This window comes from Diabrotica undecimpunctata, chromosome 4 (genome assembly GCF_040954645.1).
Source record: "Diabrotica undecimpunctata isolate CICGRU chromosome 4, icDiaUnde3, whole genome shotgun sequence".
Lineage (NCBI taxonomy): Eukaryota > Metazoa > Arthropoda > Insecta > Coleoptera > Chrysomelidae > Diabrotica > Diabrotica undecimpunctata.
Genome location: NC_092806.1, coordinates 129,728,130 through 129,751,664, shown reverse-complemented (window position 1 = coordinate 129,751,664; position 23,535 = coordinate 129,728,130). Strand labels below are relative to the sequence as shown.

The 23,535-nt window shown below is 34.0% G+C and overlaps 1 protein-coding gene across 1 annotated transcript in view; it reads right to left on the bottom strand.

Moving 5' to 3' along the window:
- Window positions 1-1,619: 1,619 nt before the first annotated feature.
- Window positions 1,620-23,535, bottom strand: part of axo (axotactin) — a 66,652-nt gene continuing 44,736 nt past the window's right edge. The window contains exons 12-20 of the mRNA XM_072530226.1: window positions 21,809-22,059; window positions 17,150-17,575; window positions 16,646-16,843; window positions 10,890-11,178; window positions 9,820-10,136; window positions 9,464-9,648; window positions 8,967-9,230; window positions 6,973-7,144; window positions 1,620-1,976 (exon numbers count right to left, since the gene is read on the bottom strand). Of these exons, the coding sequence (XP_072386327.1) occupies window positions 1,768-1,976; window positions 6,973-7,144; window positions 8,967-9,230; window positions 9,464-9,648; window positions 9,820-10,136; window positions 10,890-11,178; window positions 16,646-16,843; window positions 17,150-17,575; window positions 21,809-22,059 (2,311 nt within the window). The 3' untranslated portion in view covers window positions 1,620-1,767. The remainder of the gene's footprint in view (window positions 1,977-6,972; window positions 7,145-8,966; window positions 9,231-9,463; window positions 9,649-9,819; window positions 10,137-10,889; window positions 11,179-16,645; window positions 16,844-17,149; window positions 17,576-21,808; window positions 22,060-23,535) is intronic.

Below are 23,535 nucleotides of genomic sequence, written 5' to 3'. Positions count from 1 at the left end.
AAGAAATTAAAAAACTCCGAAATGTGTAAGATGATATAACGGTGGAATTAATAAAATATGGTGGTACACTAGAAAGAGAATGATTAGACATTCAAGACCTAAAAATCATTCAGGAGGTTCCTGTATGATCACCAGGTAGCAACAGTACAGTTTGAGAACACAAAAGCTGGTGGAGTGAGACAAAACTGCGTAATGAGCCCTATGCTATTTAACATTTAATCTAAGGTTGTATTCCAAAACGCACTTGAAGGCTCAGAAGATGGCATAAAAGTGAATGGTAAATTAATAAAGTAACTTAAGATATGCCAATGACACAGTTATAATGCTGCGATAAGTCAGTCGATTATCAATTAAGACATATTTTGAGAATTGCTTTGAACAGACTAAGCATTTTAAGCCTGGGTATATAGACCAATTTTACTAGGAAGTTCTCCACTCCACTAAATGAGCAGAGAATGAGCGTATTGAAATAAAAAGAAAGCGAAATTTCGGACATGTAATGAGAAACAACGGATACGATTTTCTTAAGCTTGTAAGCGAGGGTAAGATTGTGCCGCAAGCGTGGACCACGATGAAGACAGTGCTCCTGGTTTAAAAACATATAGTATATATTACGTCTGTTGATTATTCTTTGGATTTCCATAACTGCTTGACGTTTATTTATTGTTTTAAGTTACAAGCCCATTTTCTTTATCCAATTTTGAAAAGATCTCTCATAGGAAGGAGTTCATGTTCCAACCGGTTGTTTCCAATTTCTTTTTTATTTCTATTGTAGATATTTCATTGCTTCTGTAGCAATCGTATATTGCGGGTTTCAATAGCTTTACAAGTGAAGCATCTATAGGTCTTGAAAATTTGTAATTATAGGTCACTTGTAGAAATTTGAAAGTTTGTAGTCACTTGTAGTAACTAATTAGCAAGTTTGTAGAAAATAAGATAGGGTCAATTTTTAACTATTTTGTATATAGATGAACGTGGAATCATGTTAAATCAGAAGTTGCTTGTACAAACAATTTTAATAGAAGCCGAATTTTTTATGTAGATGTGTAGGTACATATAGAAGCATACTTCCTCCTCCCTATCCCATCAAGTAACTCGAACACCTTCTCTTTCGTAAAGCCTTTATTATCTCTTTCCATTTTAATGTGTTGAAAGCATTCCGAACGTCAAATAGTAGTAGGACCGCTATGTCCAGTTAATCTGCACCCCGCGCAACTCCCGGAAGACTGTTCTTTCTGAAATCGTACTGCCTGGGTGATAGGCCCACCTGATTCTGATATCTATATTTATTTTACTATAAGCGTAGCATATTTCAGAAAAAAAATAGTGGTAATTTAAGAAGTTTCCATGTCATAGACTTGTTTCGTAAACAATAATTGGTCGAAACATTCTACCAACACTAAAATATATTTGTATTTGTTATTTTTTCAGTTCTAAAATTCCTTTTTGCTCATATAATAAATATATGCCATATTTTAGTGTTACAAACGCAAAAAATTTTTCAAACGCTTTCTTCAAGACTTCTGAGTATTACGTAGACGGTAGAGAAATGACGTAATCTAATTTGATGTTCTACTTCAATAGGATTCGGATTATTAAAAAAATTGAAATATGCTATTATAGTTTTTATTTCGTAATACTATAAAATATGAATATCTTAGACAAAGAATGATAAACTAATTGTTTTCTACAAAACAATTTAGTTTTATACAAAAATTTAAAATGATTTCTAAATGAACTTAATATTTACAACATATATCTTATTTTTTATATCACCGGAATCGCTTTTTCATTTTCGTTAACCATATGTTTGTCGTTTTCTATATTTTCGTGTAGAAATGCTGTCGTGTTTCCAACATTTGATATCTCTTCGTTTTCAATATTTTCGTCAACCTCTTCCTCCTCTTCTTCATCTTCTTCAGGCATGGGGCTTAATGTTTCAGAGGTATCTTCGAGAATAATTTCAGCGTTATTACCTAAAATGAATGCAAATACAGTTCGGTAAAAATTACGATATTGTGTCTAGAAGTAACCAACAGGTTTTATTTGCCAAATGGATGTTACATCAGTAGACGATGTGTTATAAACAATTTTTAAAAAGTAATATCCATATTCTGACTAATATTAATAATGCTGACTACCCCAACAACCTCTATCGATGTCATGTACGACCTCCCTCCATTACATATATGGATGGAGGAGGTGAAGGCAGGAGCATACAGAAGACGGATAAGACTCCAGGAAGTAGGGCAAAAGGATACCGGGATCAAATTTGGAGAGATAATTAAAATTCACTTATATGGAATGGAGTTGGAAATGATACCAGATGCAATGCAACCTAAATATAATTTCGAAAAGCCGTTTACCGCTCAATTTTCAGGAAGGGACGAATGGGACGAATTTCATAATGGAAGATCAATGCTGGTATACAGACTGCTGGGGGTTGGAGCTGGGGTATACAGAGGGAAACCAAGACTAAGCCTTAGTTAAAGCATAGGTAATAATTCTAATATCTTCTGAGCGGAACTACAGTGAACAGCTAAATTATGGAATATTATCATTATTTCGAGAACCGTCGAGTTTTGAGGGAAATCCCGAAACAGGTAGATTTTTGTTATAAAATACCCATCTTATAACGTACATGGAGTAGGGATGACGTCACCGGTGTGGGTGTAGTGACCTAACCGTTAATTTTTTTAAATAGAAATTGGTATAATGCGATACCTCATTTGAAGGAAAATTTAATTCTCTATTTAACGACATTACATTTTTAACTAAAATATTTTTTAAGGGTACAAAAACAATTTTTTTTTAATTTAAATTTAACTAAATTACAACTAATGATTTAATTCATAATGTACTTTAAAGTAACCAAATTATGCATAACCATTATTTTAAATTAAGTGTTCGAAATGCCATCCATCGGTTCCTGCCATGACTTTCTGAAGTAAATACTTAAAAAAGCAAAAATAAGTAAAAATAATAATGGACACAAAAAGTTATCTCATAAACGCTGAAACTTTTTGTCAAATGTTAATTCAAGCAAGTGATAGTGGCATAGTTATTGTAATATTTATTGACGTAAATGTTTTATTTTGTGAATTGTCATCAGTTGTCAATTGTAATTTTTACTTTTGAATACTAAATTATGGCTCACCTAAATGAAACACAACTCATAAAAATATTAATTCTTGACGGATGCAGAGATAAAAAAGAACACAGAACAAGGTATGCAATTTATTCAACGCAAAATATCCAGACAGACCCATCAGCCAATCAACAGTAAGTAAAATCGTCCGAAAATTTGGAGAAACTGGGCACGTTAAACATATTCCAAACGCTGGGCGTCCTAAAATTGAAGACAATGTGAAACTTGATATTTTATTAAATGTACATAACAATCCTCACAGTAGTTCAACACAAATGGTTGAATATGCTGGAGTTTCCCAACGATCGGTATTACGTATTTTAAAAAAAGAAAAATACCATCCCTACAAAATTCAACTACATCAGGAATTAAATGACGACGATCTCGATCGCCGGCTTCAATTTTCTGAAATTATGCAGGATTTATGTATCCGCAATCCACATGTCATCAATCAAATCCTTTTTTCCGATGAAACCACATTTTTTATACATGGTACCGTGAATCGCCAAATTGCAGATATTTTAGTCAAGAAAACTCACATTGGATGACTGAGTCACACACACAATATCCTCAGAAAGTAAATGTATGGGCAGGGATCATTAATGACAGAATCATTGGCCCTTTTTTCTTTGAAGAAAATCTAACAGGAGAACGTTATTTAACTTTTTTGAGAAAAAAACTTATACCTGTCCTTGCTAACATGTATCCAAATGCCAATAGTCCAAATTTACCTAGTGACAATATCTGGTTTCAACAAGATGGAGCCCCTTTGCATTACGCACGTGAAGTACGTCAATTTTTAAATCATTGCTTTCCCAGGAGGTGGATCGGAAGACGAGGTTTTATAGAGTGGTCAGCAAATCAAAAGTTTATGTCAATAGACCACAAAACGTAGAGGACTTAAAAGATAGAATTAGGCATGAAATGAGTCTAATTACTCCAGAAGTCATCCGCAATGTACTTGATGAATGTGTCCATAGATTCGCATATTGTCAAGAAACCGATGGATGGCATTTCGAACATTTAATTTTAAATAATTATTATGCATAATTTGGTTACTTTAAAGTACATTATTAATTAAATCAGTTGTAATTTAGTTGAATTTAAATTAAAAAAAAAATTGTTTTTGTACCCTTAAAAAAATATTTTAGTTAAAAATGTAATGTCGTTAAATAGAGAATTAAATGAGGTGTCGCATTATACCGATTTCTATTTAAAAAAATTAACGATTACTTCACTACACCTTCACCGGTGACATCATCCCTACTCCATGTACGTTATAACATGGGTATTTTATAACAAAAATCGACCTGTTTCGGGATTTCCCTCAAAACTCGACGGTTCTCAAAATAATGGTAATATTCCATAATTTAGTCGTTCACTGTATATGCTATAGAGATGTCCCTGCAGGAACTAATAAAGAGGAATCACAGGGACAGATATATAAAAATTATATCTGTTAGCCAGGCGCCATTAAAGACACTGAAATCGAATAGGATTGACTCTAAGTTAGTTTGGAACGGTCTTCAGAATCTAATTCGGATCGGAAAAAGTAAGAAAGTAATTACTATTTAAATGGGAATAAGCCACAATTAAAAGTTAAAATACGTTTATTGACGTTTCAATTTCCACTTCGGAAATCGTTCTCAAAATACAAACATTAGTAAATTAAACAAATTTTGTTTTTTGTTACTTAGTGAAAAATTCTTCTAATAATTTAATTTTATCTGACTCATCTATATTGACAATTCAGACATACCTTATACATTTTAAAGTAGATGACTTTAAAATGATATTGCCAATATTGTTGAGTTGCGTTCCTGGGACGACTTTACTTATAAGATAGTTCATTCGATTACATGAAATCAACTTTAACTTGAGAATATCCGTCAGAAAAGATCATAACATGTAATTCGTCTTTAAAAAGACAAATACATGCCATGATGACAGTAAAATTCTCCTGTTAGTGATTCCATAGTAAATTATGAGGGAAAAACCAGGAAAAAACCTCATAATACTATCCCGACATGGTAAGTATTTGATCGTGCATTTAGTTTACCTTCAATAAACACCAAATTCCGATTTTATATGTTTGTTATTTAAAAAACATAGATGATGTATTCTCTATATGTTACTGACTTACCAATACTGGTATTTTCCTTTTAATAACTTGCTCTTTCAATATGGGTAACCAGATCCTACTACATTCTGCCGAGGAATTCGCGACACAATTGGTCTCATTTAGCATAATTAGAGCCGCTTCTTTGATTTTTCTCTTTTTACCATCCGTTTCTTTTAGGACTATATTTGAATCATTCCATTGAACCCTATGTTCATTATCCCATGCGTGTTTACAGATTTGAGATCTATCAAATTCTCTATTTTTAATATAGGATTGATGTTCACTTATTCTAACATTTAATGGTCTTGATGTTTCACCTAAATAAAACTGATCGCATTCACAAGGTATTTTATAAATGCAATTCTTTGTCCTTTCTTGTTCATTGTTAGGTTTGGTTTTGGACAAAATAGATCTCAACGTGTTTGTTGTTTTGAATGTTGTTGAAATGTTGAATTTATTTCCTATCCTTTTAAGCTTTTCCGATAATCCTTTTATGTATGGTATTGTTATTTTCCTCGTATTATTCCTTGCATATGCTGTAGGACCTCGTTCTAAGTTGTTTTGTTCTATTCGATCGATTGTTGAAAATTCCTTATTTATAAACGATAAAGGATAATCATTTTTTAATAAAACAGATGTTAACAAATGTTTTTCCTCCAAGAACGAATTTTCGTTAGAACAAGTAATTTTGGCTCTATCGTATAAGGATTTAATAATTCCCTTTTTAATATTAATATTGTGATTCGATTTGAAATTTAAATATCTGTTGGCGTGTGTTGGTTTTCTATACACCTGAGTTTCGTATCCAGTATCGTTCTTAGAGATTAAAACATCCAGAAAAGGTAATGTGTTATTATATTCCTGTTCCATGGTAAATGTTATTTCTGACGGATATTCTCAAGTTAAAGTTGATTTCATGTAATCGAATGAACTATCTTATAAGTAAAGTCGTCCCAGGAACGCAACTCAACAATATTGGCAATATCATTTTAAAGTCGTCTACTTTAAAATGTATAAGGTATATCTGAATTGTCAATATAGATGAGTCAGATAAAATTAAATTATTAGAAGAATTTTTTACTAAGTAACAAAAAACAAAATTTGTTTAATTTACTAATGTTTGTATTTTGAGAACGATTTCCGAAGTGGAAATTGAAACGTCAATAAACGTATTTTAACTTTTAATTGTGGCTTATTCCCATTTAAATAGTAATTAATTTAAAATGCCACAAGAAAATAGCTTCAGAACAATAGTAAGAAAGTAAGTTTAATCTGGGTGCTTGGACATACTGGTATTGAAGGGAACGAAAAGCGAACCTACTTACCAGGGCAGAGGCAAAAGAAACATTCATAGGCCCAGAAACTGTTGTTGGCATAGCAAGAAGCACAGTCAAGAGAACAATATCTAACTGGGTGGAATGGATAAAACGTAACTACTGGTACGAACAAGGAGGTCGCACACATTCGAAGGCTTTTGCATGAACCTTCGAAGCAGAGATCCAAAGATCTCCTAGATATGAATAGAAATGATCTTAGAATTATCGTAGGTCTCCTAATAGGAGACAAGATTGTATACTGCCCCCACTGTTGTGGACTCTATATTCTGAATCTTTAAACAAGTTCTACATAACTTGGAATATGGTGCAAAAATTAATGGAAAACTCACAAATACAATCAGATACTCAGATTTTTATGTTTTTACCTCGAAATGAAACTCTTGATTGTTTTTCTCGTTTACTATCCGCTCTTTTGAGAGGTTTGATTAAATCTTCTTTAATTTCTGGTATAATTATTTCTTTTTCCTCGGTTGGTGATACGTTACCACTTTTATCTGAGGGTATCTTACCGTTAAATTTGATTGAAGACTCATCTACCTAAAAATTAGTAAAATTAAAATATACAAAATAATATTTTCATTACTATAAGATGCACAGATTTTTGCACTCTAATGAAACATATTAGAGTCATAGGCGTGGCCACAGCGGGGGCCGTGGAACCCACACTAACTTTCGAGGGGCGCAAAAATTGGGCTCGTTCACTTCTAGAAACAACTAATATGTAAACATTTTGAGTAAAATTAATAACATTAAATAAATGAGATAACTAAAGAGTAACATTTTTGTAATAAATAAGTTAAACATTATAAATAAGATAGATAGATCTAATACGGACCTCCGTTGGTAGGCTTAAATTTGAATAAGAAAATACCCTTGTTGGAAAATAAAAAAAGTATATGAAGGAAGGGGGGAGGGGGGGTAGGGCGAGATTTTCAGCATTGGAACCCAGACTAAAAAAACTGGCTACAAAACTGGCCACGCCTATGATTAGAGATGAGAAAAATCGGCCCGTTAAATTATTTTTTGAATATATTTTTGTTAATACGAGATTCACAAGAAATTTTACATATACATTATGTATTTTATATACATTTTAAAACATATCTTCCGTCCAATCATTGTTCCATACGTTTCTGCTTTAGTTTTATTTGCTAACATTTTTCTAACGATTTTTTGGATGCATAATTTTTATATTTATATTTTTATCTCTTTATTCGTGATATTTATGTGAAAAATTATATGCTATTTGCAGCTTTTTTTTTTTAAATTGGTGTTCTCTATTAAAAAAGTTTCCCACGCCCTCGCCATCAGGGGCGCGAGCGGATGATCGTGTTAAGCGCGGTTGGACAGAAATTTTTATGCGGATACCGAATCCTTAACAAAAAATGGTGGTTTCCTATTATAATCAAAACTTGCCCATGCCCCCACCGTCACGAGTGTGGACGGATGATCGTTTTTGGCGTGGTCGGATAGAAATTTTACTGCGGACACAGAATCCGAAATAAAGAATGGTGATTCTTGTTTAAAACCAAACATTGCCCTTACACCCGTCGCCTTGGGCGCGAGCGGATGTTCTTGTTTGACGCGATCGGAGAGACATTTTAATGGGGTTGGGGTTACCGAATCCTTAATAAAAAATTAAAGTCCACGCCCCCGTCATAAGGTAAGCATGCGGCTGATCCTGTTGGGAGCGGTCGGATAGAAATTTGGATGCGGTGACCGAATCCCTAATAAAAATGGTGGTTCCCTATTAAAATGGAAATTTGCCCTCACCCTCGCTTACAGGAGCGCGAACTGATGGTTGGCTGGTATCAACCGTTGGACTGTAATGTCCTTTTTTTGAGCGAGGATCTGTGTACTCCCTTAAGTGAAATCCTATAACATCGACCTTGTGTCATCACATTTTTAAACTTTATATTTATCATGTAATCCAACGATTATTATACCTAGATATGTGGCTAGTTTAAATTACTATTAAAATGTTTCACTCATGATAGTCCGACTTGATCAAAGTTTTTACTTCTTTGTAAGTTTTTTATAATGTTAATTCTGATTCTAAAAGGAATGGCTCTGTATTTAAATTAAAACGCAGAACTAGCGAGTATTCAAAAACAGGAATGATAACTTTTGATAATAGAGACTCTTTTCCCAATACATAAGCACATTAACTCAAAAATTGTTAATAACTACAGAGCGGAATTGATAGGAAATAGTACTGAAGAGCTGTTGCCGAAGAAAAATATGCCCTTTTTCTACTTAAGAATGTAGCATTCAACTTCTTCCCAGTGTATATAGAACATTTATGTATATATTATTTGGCATAAGCTAGAGAGCATTTTAATAACATGCCAATACTCACCGATTTTTTGTTTTCCTGCAAATAGGCAGCTTGCTGTTTTGACAATAAAATATTGGCATCCGTTTCATATTCCTTTTGTTGTCTATACCTTTTATCCGTGATAATCAGGTGGTACGTACAGCAAACTATTACCAGTAAGAAAAATGAGGATAAAACTATAACTATCATCTGCTCTGCACTATCTTCTTCTTCAGCATCGGTTGAGTATATAGATGTGTAGAACACTCTTTGAGGCGCATCTTGGACCCAAGTTTTATCTGCCCCCTTCGAAATAATAAATTGGATTATTAACTTAATGTCTAATTTTATTTATTTAGAAAAAGTTCAGCTACTACCAAATCCTTCTTTGTGTTTCCAATCTAATTTTGTTAATCAATGTCTTTGGTAATGGCGTTCGGACGCTATTACCAAAGACATTGATTAACAAAATTAGATTGGAAACTTAATGTCTAATGTTAAAATAAATCTATATATTAATGGTTTTATTTTATTATTACCTGACTTATATTTAAGTTTATAACTGCAGGAATTTTTTCGTGAATTTTGTCGAAGTCGGAACTACATTGAGCACTTCTGACACCATGTTGGTTTGACACGTTTACTTTTTCTGTACCAGTTTTGGTAAATAACATATATTCATCTAAAGGTTTCATAACATGTTCATTTACTTCAATAAATATATCTAAAATAGACCATTTATACTTCGTGTTAAATGATAAGTACTAAACATACAATTGAAAACAACATAAACCAAAATTACTGATACAGGTGCTATGTACTAAATATATTAATATTGTAAAAATGTAAAAATTAAATATATAAAACGTTAAAAAAATACAAAAACTATACTAACTTGACAAACACCCACTATATCTTTTATACGTGGCAAATCTTGGATCATTTGTATCATGACCTCCAATTTGTACCTCATTTCCACCTTTTTCGGGTATATTAGTAAATGTTTGCGCAGGTATTGTTTTCATAGATGTCAATTCTCTGTCTATATAGAGTTCTGAGTCATTATAATCTCTTCTATAATAAATTGAATGTCTAGCTCCATTGATAAAGTTTTTGGTGTTAACGGTGGCTGAAAATACGGCTCCTTCTCGATCTTCCTGTACCGTTAAATATCCTTCCGTACTTAATCCGACCACAAGGTAGTAACTGCGACTGAAAAAAATAACTCAACTGTTATACATAGTTCAACAATATTACTCTCTTATTTATACATCGATGATTGAATCATGTTTTAGTTGAAACAATAATGATAGTCTTTTATACAACCGTAGGCAATTGTTGTGTGCGCGTATATTTCAGTGCTATGATTCTTAAATCCGGGCCTGATGCGCCGCTCGCGGCAAACCGGCAACGTTTCCCGTTCCCCCGTAAGCAATACATTGCATTTATTACCTACACTGCATTCTAATTGTGGCTTCTACTATAGCGAAGGCAAACACATGCATGTGCTATCATTTGTTGGTGCGTACATATTTACCGAAGACGTTTGATCGCAAGGCTGCTGCCACATGCGTTCGCCAAATATGTACGCGCCTTAATACGAATGATGACAATGTGCAAAGATCCAGCAGATCTACTGTAAGTTTCAAAATACATGCCTAGAGAGGTTTTAGTGTGCTAAAAACATAAAACAAATTTGTATTCAAGAAGTACCGTGAATGTCTATTGGTATGTTAGTAACTGCTGTGGAATAGTCATAAATTTACCGAGAAAATGTACAGCTTTACATCTTTAAAAGCAATCAATATAATCAATCATAATTAAAAAACAGCTTTACTAGATATTTCTTTTCTTCAACCAAGTACGTCCACATTTACTCAATATTTCTTATGAACTAGACTAGATGATAAATTTTAATAAACACTAAAATTATTTAAAACTTTTTTATTAATATTGCATTTATACCTATTTTCAGTTTGCAAAAGCAGCAAAACTGTACTTTTTTGACTGATATCAACGCTGGAAAAAGCTAATTGGAACTTCACGTGGTCTACTGAACCATTTAGAATGTATTCCCTCCACAAAATAGATTCTCCGTTAAATTCAGCTCCAACCTCTTCAGAACAAAACTCGCCATAGTAACTGGTATGTTCGCAATCGCATGTGTGTCTCTGGTTTCGGAAATCTTCGATGCAGATGCCGTCATGTTTGCATGGTACTTCATCACATTTCATATTGCAATGAGCGATGACTCCTAAAAAGTTAGATTGACGAGAAAATAAAAGTTAGATAAAAGAGCATATATTAATTTGGTTAAGGTTGAGGTTAGATTAGAATTAAAGGTCACATTAGGATTTATCTCTATAATAGAAAAGATACTTATTGGCGTGTTCCTGGTAGGTGAATGTCTACGAAGGTTACTGATATTGGTATAACTTAACTCGATTAATTCACGTAGATTTTTCGGGAATACACATCATAACACAAGCTGTAATTTCTAGCTTATCCCAAGATTCTTGATGTGCTTTTCTTACGATAGGGTTTACTGCGTTTTTCTACATATTTTAGTCTTGTTTATTGTGTGTTGTTTTGGAGAGTATTTAAATATATCTGTTGTTTTTCCTCTATTACAGTTTTCATTTTTGTATTTTATATTCTTAAGCCACAGTTCTTTTTTATCTATTTCTTTTTTCCTATTGTTTCAATTGCCGCTTTTTATTGCAATCTTTTACGTTGGACCATTCTAAATTTATATTATTTTTATTTATATGTTTTTGAAGATATTGTTGCAGTCTTTGTTGATATAAATATCTTATGTCTTATGCTGTATTCTTGCAAGAGATAAACTTTAAATAACTCGTCACTGGGGGTTCATAATATTTTTTGTTTGTTTTTTCCATGTAGATAATAAGGTTATTTTTGAGATGACTAAGATGTGATCCGAGTAAAACGTCGTTCCCTCTGTGAACTCTCACGTCGTGCACTAGCGGGCTCAGTTTTTTTATTTACATTGACAAATTTAACTACAATTGCAATTGGTAGATTAGAAAGCCCCAAGATAATCAAGGATAGACCAACACACATGGAAATTAAAAATTAAAAAGAAAGTACAGTGTTACCTGTTACCATGAGATTTGCAGATGACACGGTAATTATGGCTGAGAGTATAGAAGAACTACAAACTTTACTAGATGCAATAAATAGTGAATGCATTCAAATGGGACTTGACATCAACACAGATAAGACCAAATTTATGATAGTATCAAGGAGTCCAATAAATAATGAACAACTAACTCTTGGTGGACAGCAAATAGAGAGAGTGACAAAATATAAATATCTGGGAGCTTACATCAACACAGAATTAGATCCAGACCAAGAGATCCGGGTACGAATAGAAATGGCAAGGGCAGCGTTCTTAAAATTCAAACAATTGTTCTGTGACAAAAATCTGAATATTGCGCTGAGACTGAGGTTTGTTGAATGTTACGTCTGGTCGCAACTATTGTACGGGGTAGAAATATGGACACTAAAAGCGCAAATAATTAAAAAGATTGAAGCCTTTGAACTTTGGATATACCGGAGAATGTTGAGAATCCCATGGACTGCCAGGGTCACCAATGAGGAAGTGCTGAGAAGGATGGGTCGAGACAAAAAATTGTAGAGGACGATAAAAGTACACAAGACTGCATACCTTGGACACATACTAAGAAATAATAAATATAGTTATAGTTTCTGCAGGTTATCATGCCGGGTAGAGTCGATGGCAAAAAGGGAATAGGTAGAAAGAGGAAGTCATGGCTGCAAAATATTCGAGACTGGACAAACATGACTGTAGACGAATTATTCCACGTTGCAAAAGACAGAGAAGCTTTTAAAAATGTGGTCGCCAACCTCCGTTAATGGGGACGGCATAGGCAGAAGAAGAAGAAGTGTTACCTCGATATACGAGCGCCCTTATATACGAGTGTTTTGAGATACGAGCTATATTTTGTTTTGAGATGAGAGCAAAATTTGAGATACGAGGAATCCGTTTTTATTTAAATTAATACCTCTTATTTGACTACTTCTAATTTGATTTGTAAATAAAAGGTAGTTTTACTGATAATAGATCTTTACGGCCTCGCCATAAAGATCATTTTATGGGTCTGTACGTGATTATTACTTGGACAGACAAATTAAATGGTCATTGGAAGTTAAATTCGATAAAAACTCGGATTCTAATACCAACCATAGTGTACTCTCGATGTCGGTGTAATTTACACTGTGTAAATTTTTACTATAGACCTCAGTCTCTCCGCTTTCTTGTTTCCCTCATTTTCGAAGTATTGTTGATAAGTTGGGTTCGCGTTTTGTGCTTTTTGTACATTATGATATTTATTTTTACAACCATGGGTTCGAAGAAGAAGATGATGTCTATTGAACTAAAACGTGAAACCATTGAAAAACATGAGTAAGGGGCATGAGTAACTGACTTGGCAAGGATGTACGGCGTACCACATCGATGATATGTACTGTACATAAACGGAAAGAGGTGATAAATGGTATAATACCAGCTAAGGGCGTTACAATAATTTCTAAGCTGCGGACTTCTCCCCATGAAAAGATGGAGAAACTACTAATGGTGTGGATGACAGAAGAGCAGCTTCAAGGAGGAACCTTAACACAAAGCATCATATGTGAGAACGCACGAGCGATTTACGAAGATTTGCTGAAGCAAATCTCACACACTTTCACAAAGGATGAATCAGAAGACTCGTTTAAAGCCAGTCGGGGCTGGTTTGACAGCTTTAGAAAAAGGACCGGCATTCACTCCGTCGTCAGGCATAGTGAGGCAGCAAGTTTGGATGTGAAAGCAGCTGAGGTTTACATTTACATCAAAACGTTTTTCGAACTGATAGAAGCCAACGCATACATCTCCCAGCAAGTCTTCAACTGTGACGAGACAGGGCTTTTCTGGAAAAAGATGCCGAATAGGACTTACATAATGACAGAGGAGAAGACGATACCAGGTCACAAGTCTATAAAAGATAGATTAACTCTACTACTTTGCGCCAATGCGAGTGGCGACTGTAAAATCAAACCGCTTCTAGTGTATCGTTCAGAAAATCACAGAGCCTTTAAGTCACATAAGATTAAAAAAAAACTGCCAGTTGTGGAGGGCAAATCCAAAGGCGTAGGTCATCAGGAAATTCTTCGTGGAGTGGATAAACCTGGTGTTTGCCCTTTCTGTTAAAAAATATCTACAGCAAAACAACCTACCCATCCAAATCCTTGTTGTCCTCGATAATGCCCCTTCTCACCCACCATATCTCTAAGATGATTTACTCCAAGATTTCAAGTTTATATAGATTCTCTACCTACCAGCCAACACCACTCCTATCTTGCAGCCCATGGATCAGCAAGTGATTTCTAATTTTAAGAAGTTGTATACTAAGCAAATTTTTCGGCGCTGCTATGAGGTGACGGAGAACACAAATCTTACCCTTCGAGCGTTCTGGAAGGACCACTTTAACCACTTTAGTAATATGCCTAAAAATTATTGAGCAGGAGGCCTGGCTAGGTGTTACAACGAGGACCTTAACCTCTGCATGAAGAAGCTGTGGCCTCGTAAATGAAAGGGCCTGCGAAGGACTGGAACCCGAAGTGTCAGTGGTAGATGAGATTGTTTCTCTTGGAAAATCCATGGGTCTGAAGGTGGATGAAAGAGAAGTGAACGAACTTGTCGGGAAACAGTCTTAAGAGCTGACAACGGAGAAGATAGATGAACTACATTCGCAGCAGCATACGGTGCTTCAACAAAAAATTAGTTTTGAAGAGGAGCCAGAATTGGAAGACGTTGTCTCTACAAGAGATTTAAAGAAGATCTTGGGATTGTAAGAGAAAGTTGCAGAGTTCGTGGATAAGAATCAACCCGAAAAAGTGACAACTGGTCGTGCATCGGCGTTGTTCAACGAAACTTGCATAACATATTTCCGCAATATTCTGAAAGGGAGGAAGAAACAAACATCCTTGGACAGTTTTTTTAAACGATCTGCAGATGAAGTGTGACGAAAAAAGCGAAGACCACTGACGAAAATTAAGAGCTTCCGTAAGCACTTTACTCTTTCTTATGCTTTTACAGAATATGTATGTATTTTTTGTTACTTATAAATAAATGTTTATTCTTCTAAATACATTTTTCTTATTTAAAAACACTTAACAAAAAAACTAACGTGTTTTTTTGGGGACTGAAACGGATTAATGACATTTCAGTTGGAGATTTCCCATTAAATTTCAATGGGGGAAATTGCTTTGACATACGAGCAAGATTACAGAACGAATTACACTCGTATGTCGAGGTACCACTGTAAAAGAAAAAAAATGGGACGAAGGAAAAGGATAAAAAAAATAGTAACGAAAAAGACAGTAAAAAGATCGGACGTGACTTATCAGGTATCGCATAACATTAGTAGCCTCGCCCTGTTATGTGGCGTTAAGTTGTATTTTGCTATACTATATATGAGTTCAAATCCACAAGGAAACATATGACTGGCGACATATGACTCTACATTAAGTTGCAAGTCCTGAGACGGTATGTCTACAGGACTTTATGAAAGCAACCCATGCTTTCATGCCATGCCATGCTACCAATCCAACGGTAACTTTACCATCTTAATTTTATACACGAAATAATGTAAACTAAATTTCAATTAGTAATTTTTAAAGGGTTTTTACCCCCATATTTAGTGGCTACATTCATGTATTAACCTGACACTGATGATGGAATATTTATTCCGAAAACGTTTTGTCTATTTAACATAGCCCGACTAGGTTTTTATATACCTTTTTATAAAGGATTTAATTAAAAATATATGAGTTCATTCAAACATTCATGAGCATGAAAACATTTTTTACAAGATCAGACCTTAGTCTACAGCTTAGAATCCGAATGATCAGATGTTACGTTTTTTCTGTCTTACTGTATGGCTGTGAAAGTTGGACAATGGACTCTGAAATAGAAAAAAAATACATGCCTTTGAGATGTATATATACAGACGAATGTTGAGGATTCCATGGGTACAAAGAGTTACTAATGTTGAGGTACTTCGTCGCATGTGTAAACAAAAAGAATTACTAAGAATAAGCAAAGAGAGGAAAATGCAATACTTGGGTCATGTGTTGAGAGGCGAAAGATATGAATTACTTCAAGTTATACTGGAAGGAAAAGTACAGGGCAAAAGATCAGTAGGAAGACGCCAGAACTCGTGGCTCGAGGAGATGGTTCGACCGCTCATCCGCAGAGATCTTTCGCGCAGCAGTTTCCAAAACTACAATTGCCATTTGGATCGCCAACCTTCGAAAGGAGACGGCGTAATGAGAAGAAGATATATGAGTTATGTAGGGTGAAAATAACTTATTGAATAAAATAGTTTCTGCTCTTGTTTTAAAAAATTGTAAAAAACGCTGGTGGACTTTTATATATAAATAAGCGCTTTTTAAAAACAATAATTTAAATGTACAGGGTGACTCACGCAAGTCCAGTGTAGTCCAAAAGCTTAATTTTTAATGAAACACCCTGTATATTTTTTATATTTTTAAAAGCTCCTTAACTACCTGATCTCAACAAACTAATTATGTAGGGTCTATTATGAATATTTCAGGGTGAAATTTTGGAATTATACATATGTGACATATGATGATAGTGAATATAGAGACGTCATATATGGGGAAAAATTACTTACCTACATCAGTGATGCTTACTTTAGATGGTAAATCTATTAAACTATTTCCAATTTGTAGCCCTCTTAAGCAACCTACATAACCTTCGAGTTTGGGAGGATAATCAGAAACTTTTAATAGTGTTTCTGAATCATAACCGCCTAAATTTAATTGAAAATATTCAGTTGGAGGCGCAGGCGGTCGTTGCGGGGCAAGTACTTCTAAAAAAGCAAAATTTATATGTTAATTTTAGAGAAAAATATTATTCGTGTATTTGAGAAAACTTCATATATTCCAGTTTAATATTTTATCGTTATATGACATATTTCCTCTTAAAAACACCAGGAAGAAAAAAAAATGGAGTAAAACTACATTTTACAAAATCCTAAGGAGAAAAAACAGCGCAAAATAAGAACATGATATTGTTCTGAAGCTATTTTCTTGTGGCATGTTAAAGTAATTGCCATTTAAATGGGAGCCACAATTAAAGGTTAAAGTGCTTGCTATATGTCGGTGTAGTAACTTACCCATATCTGGATTAATCCATGGTTTATTCGAATATTCTTCTAACAGCTTAACCCCAAACGGTATAGTTTTATTTTGGTCATTAACATGCATTCTCGTTAAGTTTTTCCTTCTTTCTATAGCAATCTGAACAGACTTACTAGTATTTAAATTTGCATAATTAACAGTAACGTTGTGAATCTTGTTTCCGTAGTTAAACAAGAATATCACTTGAGTATCGTTGTCAATATACAACTGAGCAAAATTGTTTAAATGATCATTCACATAAAAAATTAAAGCACGATTTTCGTATGTTCTAAGATTCACTAAAATCTGTTCTCTAAACATTTTCGAGAGTACGGCTTTCTCTTCACTGGTGTCGTTTATTAAATAGTTCCTCCTCAAATACGAACTTGGCAAGGTAAATGTTATTGCATTTTGATTGATATCTAAAACATTTCAAGCATTAAATTAATATTCTATATATTTTATCGGCTATTAGAGATATATAAAAATGTTGTACACTCTGATAGTGGAGGGTTTTTGGTCAAAAGTTGGTAAATAAAAGAAACGATATCGGCTGCTTCATCCTTTTATTGCAGACGTTTCGTGTATTAATTCATACACATCATCAGTTAGAAATATCATCATCAGTTAGTATTAAGAAATAGCTTAACTTATGAACCACACATTTAACAAAACAAAACGTTCAGTTTTTTGTATGAAAAAACGAAAAAAGTCAGTTTTTTATAAATGTTATAGTCAAAGGTCGATATGCAGTCTCTTCCCGGTATAAGGTCAATCAGGGTAAATGTGGACAGGGGCAAATAAGGACATCGATTATAAAATCGTTAATAAAAGCGCTATGTTGAATTTGTCTTTGTATCTCCCTTCTATACTTAGGTTAGCAATCTACGAACTCACGATAAAAAGCTGTTATTTTAACGCACCTGACACTGAAACTTAACCTATAAAATATTTGGTGTATCGGTTTGGTTAGCTGTTACGGTAAGTACTGTGACTTTAAAAATATTTAAAATATTGAATGTTTCTCATCAGAGTTGGCTTTAATTGATTAAGTAGAACATTTTTTTAATACTTGATTTAACTGCAAACCTTTGTGAGATGTTTATTTTGTGTGTCCACAATTACCCCAAAATAATATGTACATGAGGTAAATGAAGACAGAATTTTGGGGCAATTTCGGACGCGTCCCCAATTACCCCTAATTACTACTATACAGAGACTTAGTTTCTAGTTGATACTCATTTTTTCGTTACAGGTTAAAGTAAATTGCAATATGGTAAGAAAATATATTAAAAAAAGACCAGAGAAAACCTACACAGTAGAAAACGTAAAACCTGCCGTAAACGACGTCAAAAACTACAACCGTTCTTATCGCTCTGCTGCAGAATATTATGGAGTTCCAAGAAGCGTTATATTTAACCGAATAAATGGAAGAAAAACTTCACTGGAATATCTCGGCGCTGGTCGGCATAATGCCCTTTCAAAAGAAGTTGAGGGCCAACTAGAACAGCTAATTTTAGCGAGAGCTGACTTTGGTTATCCCATGGATAAAGAAGAGTTATTATCTTTCGTTCAAAGTTCTTGTCAAGATTCAAACATTTCCACTCTTTTCAAGCAAAATAAACCCGGTCAAGATTGGTATAAGAATTTTATGAATCGGCATTCTCGATTATCATTAAAGAAACCACAAAGTTTGCAAAATAAAAGGGCCCTGACTTCTGATCCTCTTGTTGTAGCAGACCATTACAATAAATTACAACAAATTGTAAATAAAAATTTATTTGATCAAATGCCCAACCTTTTCTTGAACTGCGACGAGTTTGGATTTTGTACGGATCCCTCCAAAATTAAGGGTATTGGCCAAAAAAATAAAGCGCTTTATCAACGCATTCGTTGCACAGGTCGTGAAAATATATCAATCAACTATTGGACAAAGATGGACTGGAAGTAGTTTAGATTTTGCGGGGACCGCATATTCGGCAACTCCTAAAGGATATATGGAAGAGCCAGTCTTCTTTAATTGGTTTGTTGGTCAGTTTATATCCCATGTGAAAAAAGTTAAAAGATCACCGCCAAATGTGGAGCCTACTTAAAAAGCACTCTTAAATTTTGATGGACACAAAAGCCATATAAGTGCAAGACTTGTACAGGCTGCCCTAGAAAAACAAATAATTATTTAAGAGAAAACCCTAGAAAACCAAAGTTGCTAGGTACAAATCTACCATTAAAAAACATATGACTGCCGAGGACACATTAACCACAAGTTTGGAAAATGCTGATACTAGTCAAATGACTTCTGGTTCCAACGTTTCCATAAGCGAATTAACAAATGATAATGCCTCTAAAGGAAATGTAATTGATTTTTTCGTAAATAAATTAAAGACGAAAGTTCGGTTACTCCAACAACAGTCAAAAAAAGGCAAATGCGGCTTAAGCAACTTCAATATGGAGAAGTTTTAACTTCCGAAGAAGTTTTAAAACGACTGCGTCAAGAAAAAGAGAGAAGAAAAAGTAAAGTTACAAAACGAAAAACAGGCAAAGAAGATAAAACTCCACAAACTAGAACAAAGAAAAAGGTTCTAAAGAAAAATATTTCGGAAAGCGAATCTGATACCAACGAAGATTTGGAAAAAGAAATGCAAGAGAATATGAGACAGAGCGATAGCAATATAACCTTTAATTATGATACCGACGTTGATACGCCTGGAAATTTTTAAAAAGGAGATGTTAGTTCGTCGCAGAAAAATACGATTGAATTAAGGCGAGAAAAAACGCAGCAACAGATAAGCCACCCACTAGTAATATTTCCCAACGATCAGGCTGCAATGATAGTTGCCAAGATTTACTTAATCGTTATTTTCCAGTAACCACTTCGAAAACATGGTACGTTGGTCTGGTATCGGAAATTGTTTCCGATAAAGAAGTGAAAATGACATTTTTAGATCGACTAGGAAGTTCTTTTAGATGGCCAACGCATCTGAAGATTGAGAATGTAACGGTAGAATCAATTATAATGGAGGCATTTCCAGAAGGCAAAAATCCCGTAAGATTATACCCTTCTATTAAGGACATTGAACAAGCCTGGAAAGAGTCGAAGATTTCTCACAAATAGTATTGTTTTTATTGAATTTGGTCGTTTTAAATTTAGTTAATCACTTAGTCGACAATGTACCGTTTAATTTCTGAATAAACTAGTAAGAGAAATTATCGATTTTATTATTTTTTTATATGCATTAAATGATAAGCTGTTGTCTTCATTTACCCATTTTATTTTATAGGTTAGTTAAATTGGGAAAAAATTGCAGTCTTCATTTACCCCGTACATTGGGGCAAATGAGGACATTTGACTTAAGATTTAAAAAAAATTATAGGGTGCTTGATTTACACAAATATATGTTAAAAGTCATAATTTCTTGAAGGATTATCTCTCCTCGATCACATAAAAATATACGAAAAATTTAATCACACTAATTGTTCCCAAAATATCTTAATATATTTGAAATTGAGGTAAGTGTCCCCCATTACCCGTACTGACCTTAACTGGTTTATCTTAGGTTTGACAAAGTGTTTGGGCACACCCCGAAATAAATTCCATTTTTGATGTTTGACTGAAGTGTTTTTAGTCAAACCTAAAAGTTCCTAACTTTTCAATCAAATATCGAAAAAAAGTCGAAAGAAGAAAAAGACTCGGTCAAACGTCGATCTGTACTGTACTTTTGACATGTTTAAATAGGTTTGTATGTACATATTCTCGTGCGCTGTTTCTCTAGGAATCACCATACTGACAAGCCCCTGGACCGTCGGCGTCGTCACTAAGAGAAGAAGAAAATTCTTCAATAGTTGAGTTCTTTAGATATGGGTTTGTTGCATTTGCCAAAAAGAGAGCTCAGGAGCACATAGTGCATAATTTGTAATCAGGTTGTACATGTTGTGTGCGAAAACAGCACACTTGGTGCAGACTATGAAGGCTTTGAAAGTAAAGTTACAGACATTCTTTGTACGAAAATATAAAAATAAATCAAGAAAAGGCGATTGAAGGTCTTCATGCTCAGGCTGATATTGGGAAACCATTAACTGAACAATAATTTCCGCCAGAAAAACTGTAACCATATCCATTCCCAGCTTTGATAGGGCCAAAGGCGATGCTCGAAATGTTTTGGGTATAATACAAGATAAAATAGTTGATGATTTATACAGAGTAGGGACAAAACACGGAACGATACGAAATTTTCACACATTTCGAGGAATCAAATAAAATAATGCTAAGAGAAATTTCTTAATTTTAAAGATGTGCCAGACGTTCAGCTGTCTCCAAGAGAAATCAGTGCAGAAGATTCCAAATTTGGGGGACAAGGCTTTATAAAATACTACTGCAATAAAAAAATTCTCTTCACAATTATATAAATGTAAAAGATCTAACGTATTGTGCAATTCTAAATGTCATAATGCCTCACCAATGTGAGAATCGAGAGTAATTTTTTATTTTAATTACGACAATATAAAAACAATAAACTTTAAAATTAAAACAATAACGTTTTATTAAACTTAATCTAACAAATTACAGCATTTGAATTATTACCAACGACACACCATACGATCACCATTCACTGTTATGTGAATACCAATAATATGAAAGTAAAAATATGAAAACTTACTTGTTTCGCAAAATTCACCACCGTATGCCCACGGGTTTGGACAAATACATTGAAAGTTACTCCAAAGTTCTTTACATTGCGCACCGTTTTGGCACGGGTTTGGATCACATGATGGTTTACAGTCTTTTATGATCTCACTGAGATGTACACTCATATAACTATATATATCTAATATTTCTTCATTTACAACTAGACCTCGAAAGCATCCAATTAGTCCTTGGTGAACAGATGATTTTGGATCGAGAAGATCGCTAAGAACAGGAAGTAGAAACGTAACAATTTTAGTACAGATTTTTAGCATAGACCCAAATTAAACTCAAACATATATATTGTAGATAAATTCATATGGAAGAACAACAATGATTAATATTAATAAATAAAAATTGTTCAGTTTAAAAGTGATTAGTTTTAAAATGATACAGGGATCAACATTAATCAATGAGCAATCTTTTTCTAATTTGAATTAGTATTAAAAAACTTAAAACTAATGATATAATTTTCCTTGGTGTCTATATATAATAGTATCCATCTTTCGCCGACAACACAAATAGCGTTTTTCTTTTAAGTCCAATCAGATCCACGTTGGCAAGATGGATGGCCTTAACATTGACGCACTAAAGAAGTCTGTTTATAACTCCTGGTAGGTATTATTAACAGCGTTCATTTAAAATTCCCCAGAGGGGTCGCCTTAAAATATTAAGGAGCGTTGACAATGTTTCTGAGCATTTTATTTTGAAATCACTGGACGATGTTTACATTACTCTTACTTGCTCAACTGGCTGCCGTATAGTTCACGTTGGTAACTGAGTATTTTATATACATATTAGTGTATAGTACCTGAGTACCTACTGTTTGATATACTAACTAAAATGATTATTTTACGCATTGATCTTTTTCCTATTGCCACATATGAATCTGAGACATGGACATTAAAGGTCGACAAGCGAAGAAAAGTAAATATGGACTTACAGAAAAATGTTGCAAATATCAAACACAGAACATGGCACCAACATTTCAATTATAAAGCAATTCAAGGCCAACACAAGCCGGTTAACAAAAATAAATCAGTAATACTTCAGATACTTCGGACATATAGAACGAAGAACAGAAGACCTAGAAAAACTGATCATCGAGGATACAACCAATGGCAAACGATCAAAGCGAGGAAGATCTCACACCTCTGGGTGGATCAACTTATAAGAATTATTGACCATTGGAAACTTCCCTAGCAGCCCAAGACAGAAAAGAATGGAAATCCACGATCCGAGTGATCGAGAAATGACATATGATGACTATAGTCTTTCGAGAGGCAACGGACAAAAGAAAAACGACATGATTCCGTCGATTTTTCTTGTTTGTAAAATTAACATCTACTGATTTGTTTTCGTTTCGCCACTATTTAATCTAGTTATTAATTTTGTTAACATAGGTTTGCAATTTTGTCTTGTTGAGTCTTCAAACTCTTCAAGATCTTTTCCTACCCCAACACCTCAGCACCATCAACAAAGGTGGCTATTGTATGTGTGTGTGTTTAGGTTAATGACCTTGGTTTAGACCAATTAACCAGAAGAGTCAATGGCTATTGTAGAATGTACCAATTCAGGAGTACCTCTATTGTGTGGTAAAAGTGTATAGGTATAGGTCCAGTACCAATCTCAACACACTACTTTTAGGCATTTCTTCATTGACTTTTCAATACGTAGTAATTTTGTTTCTATTGGAAAAAT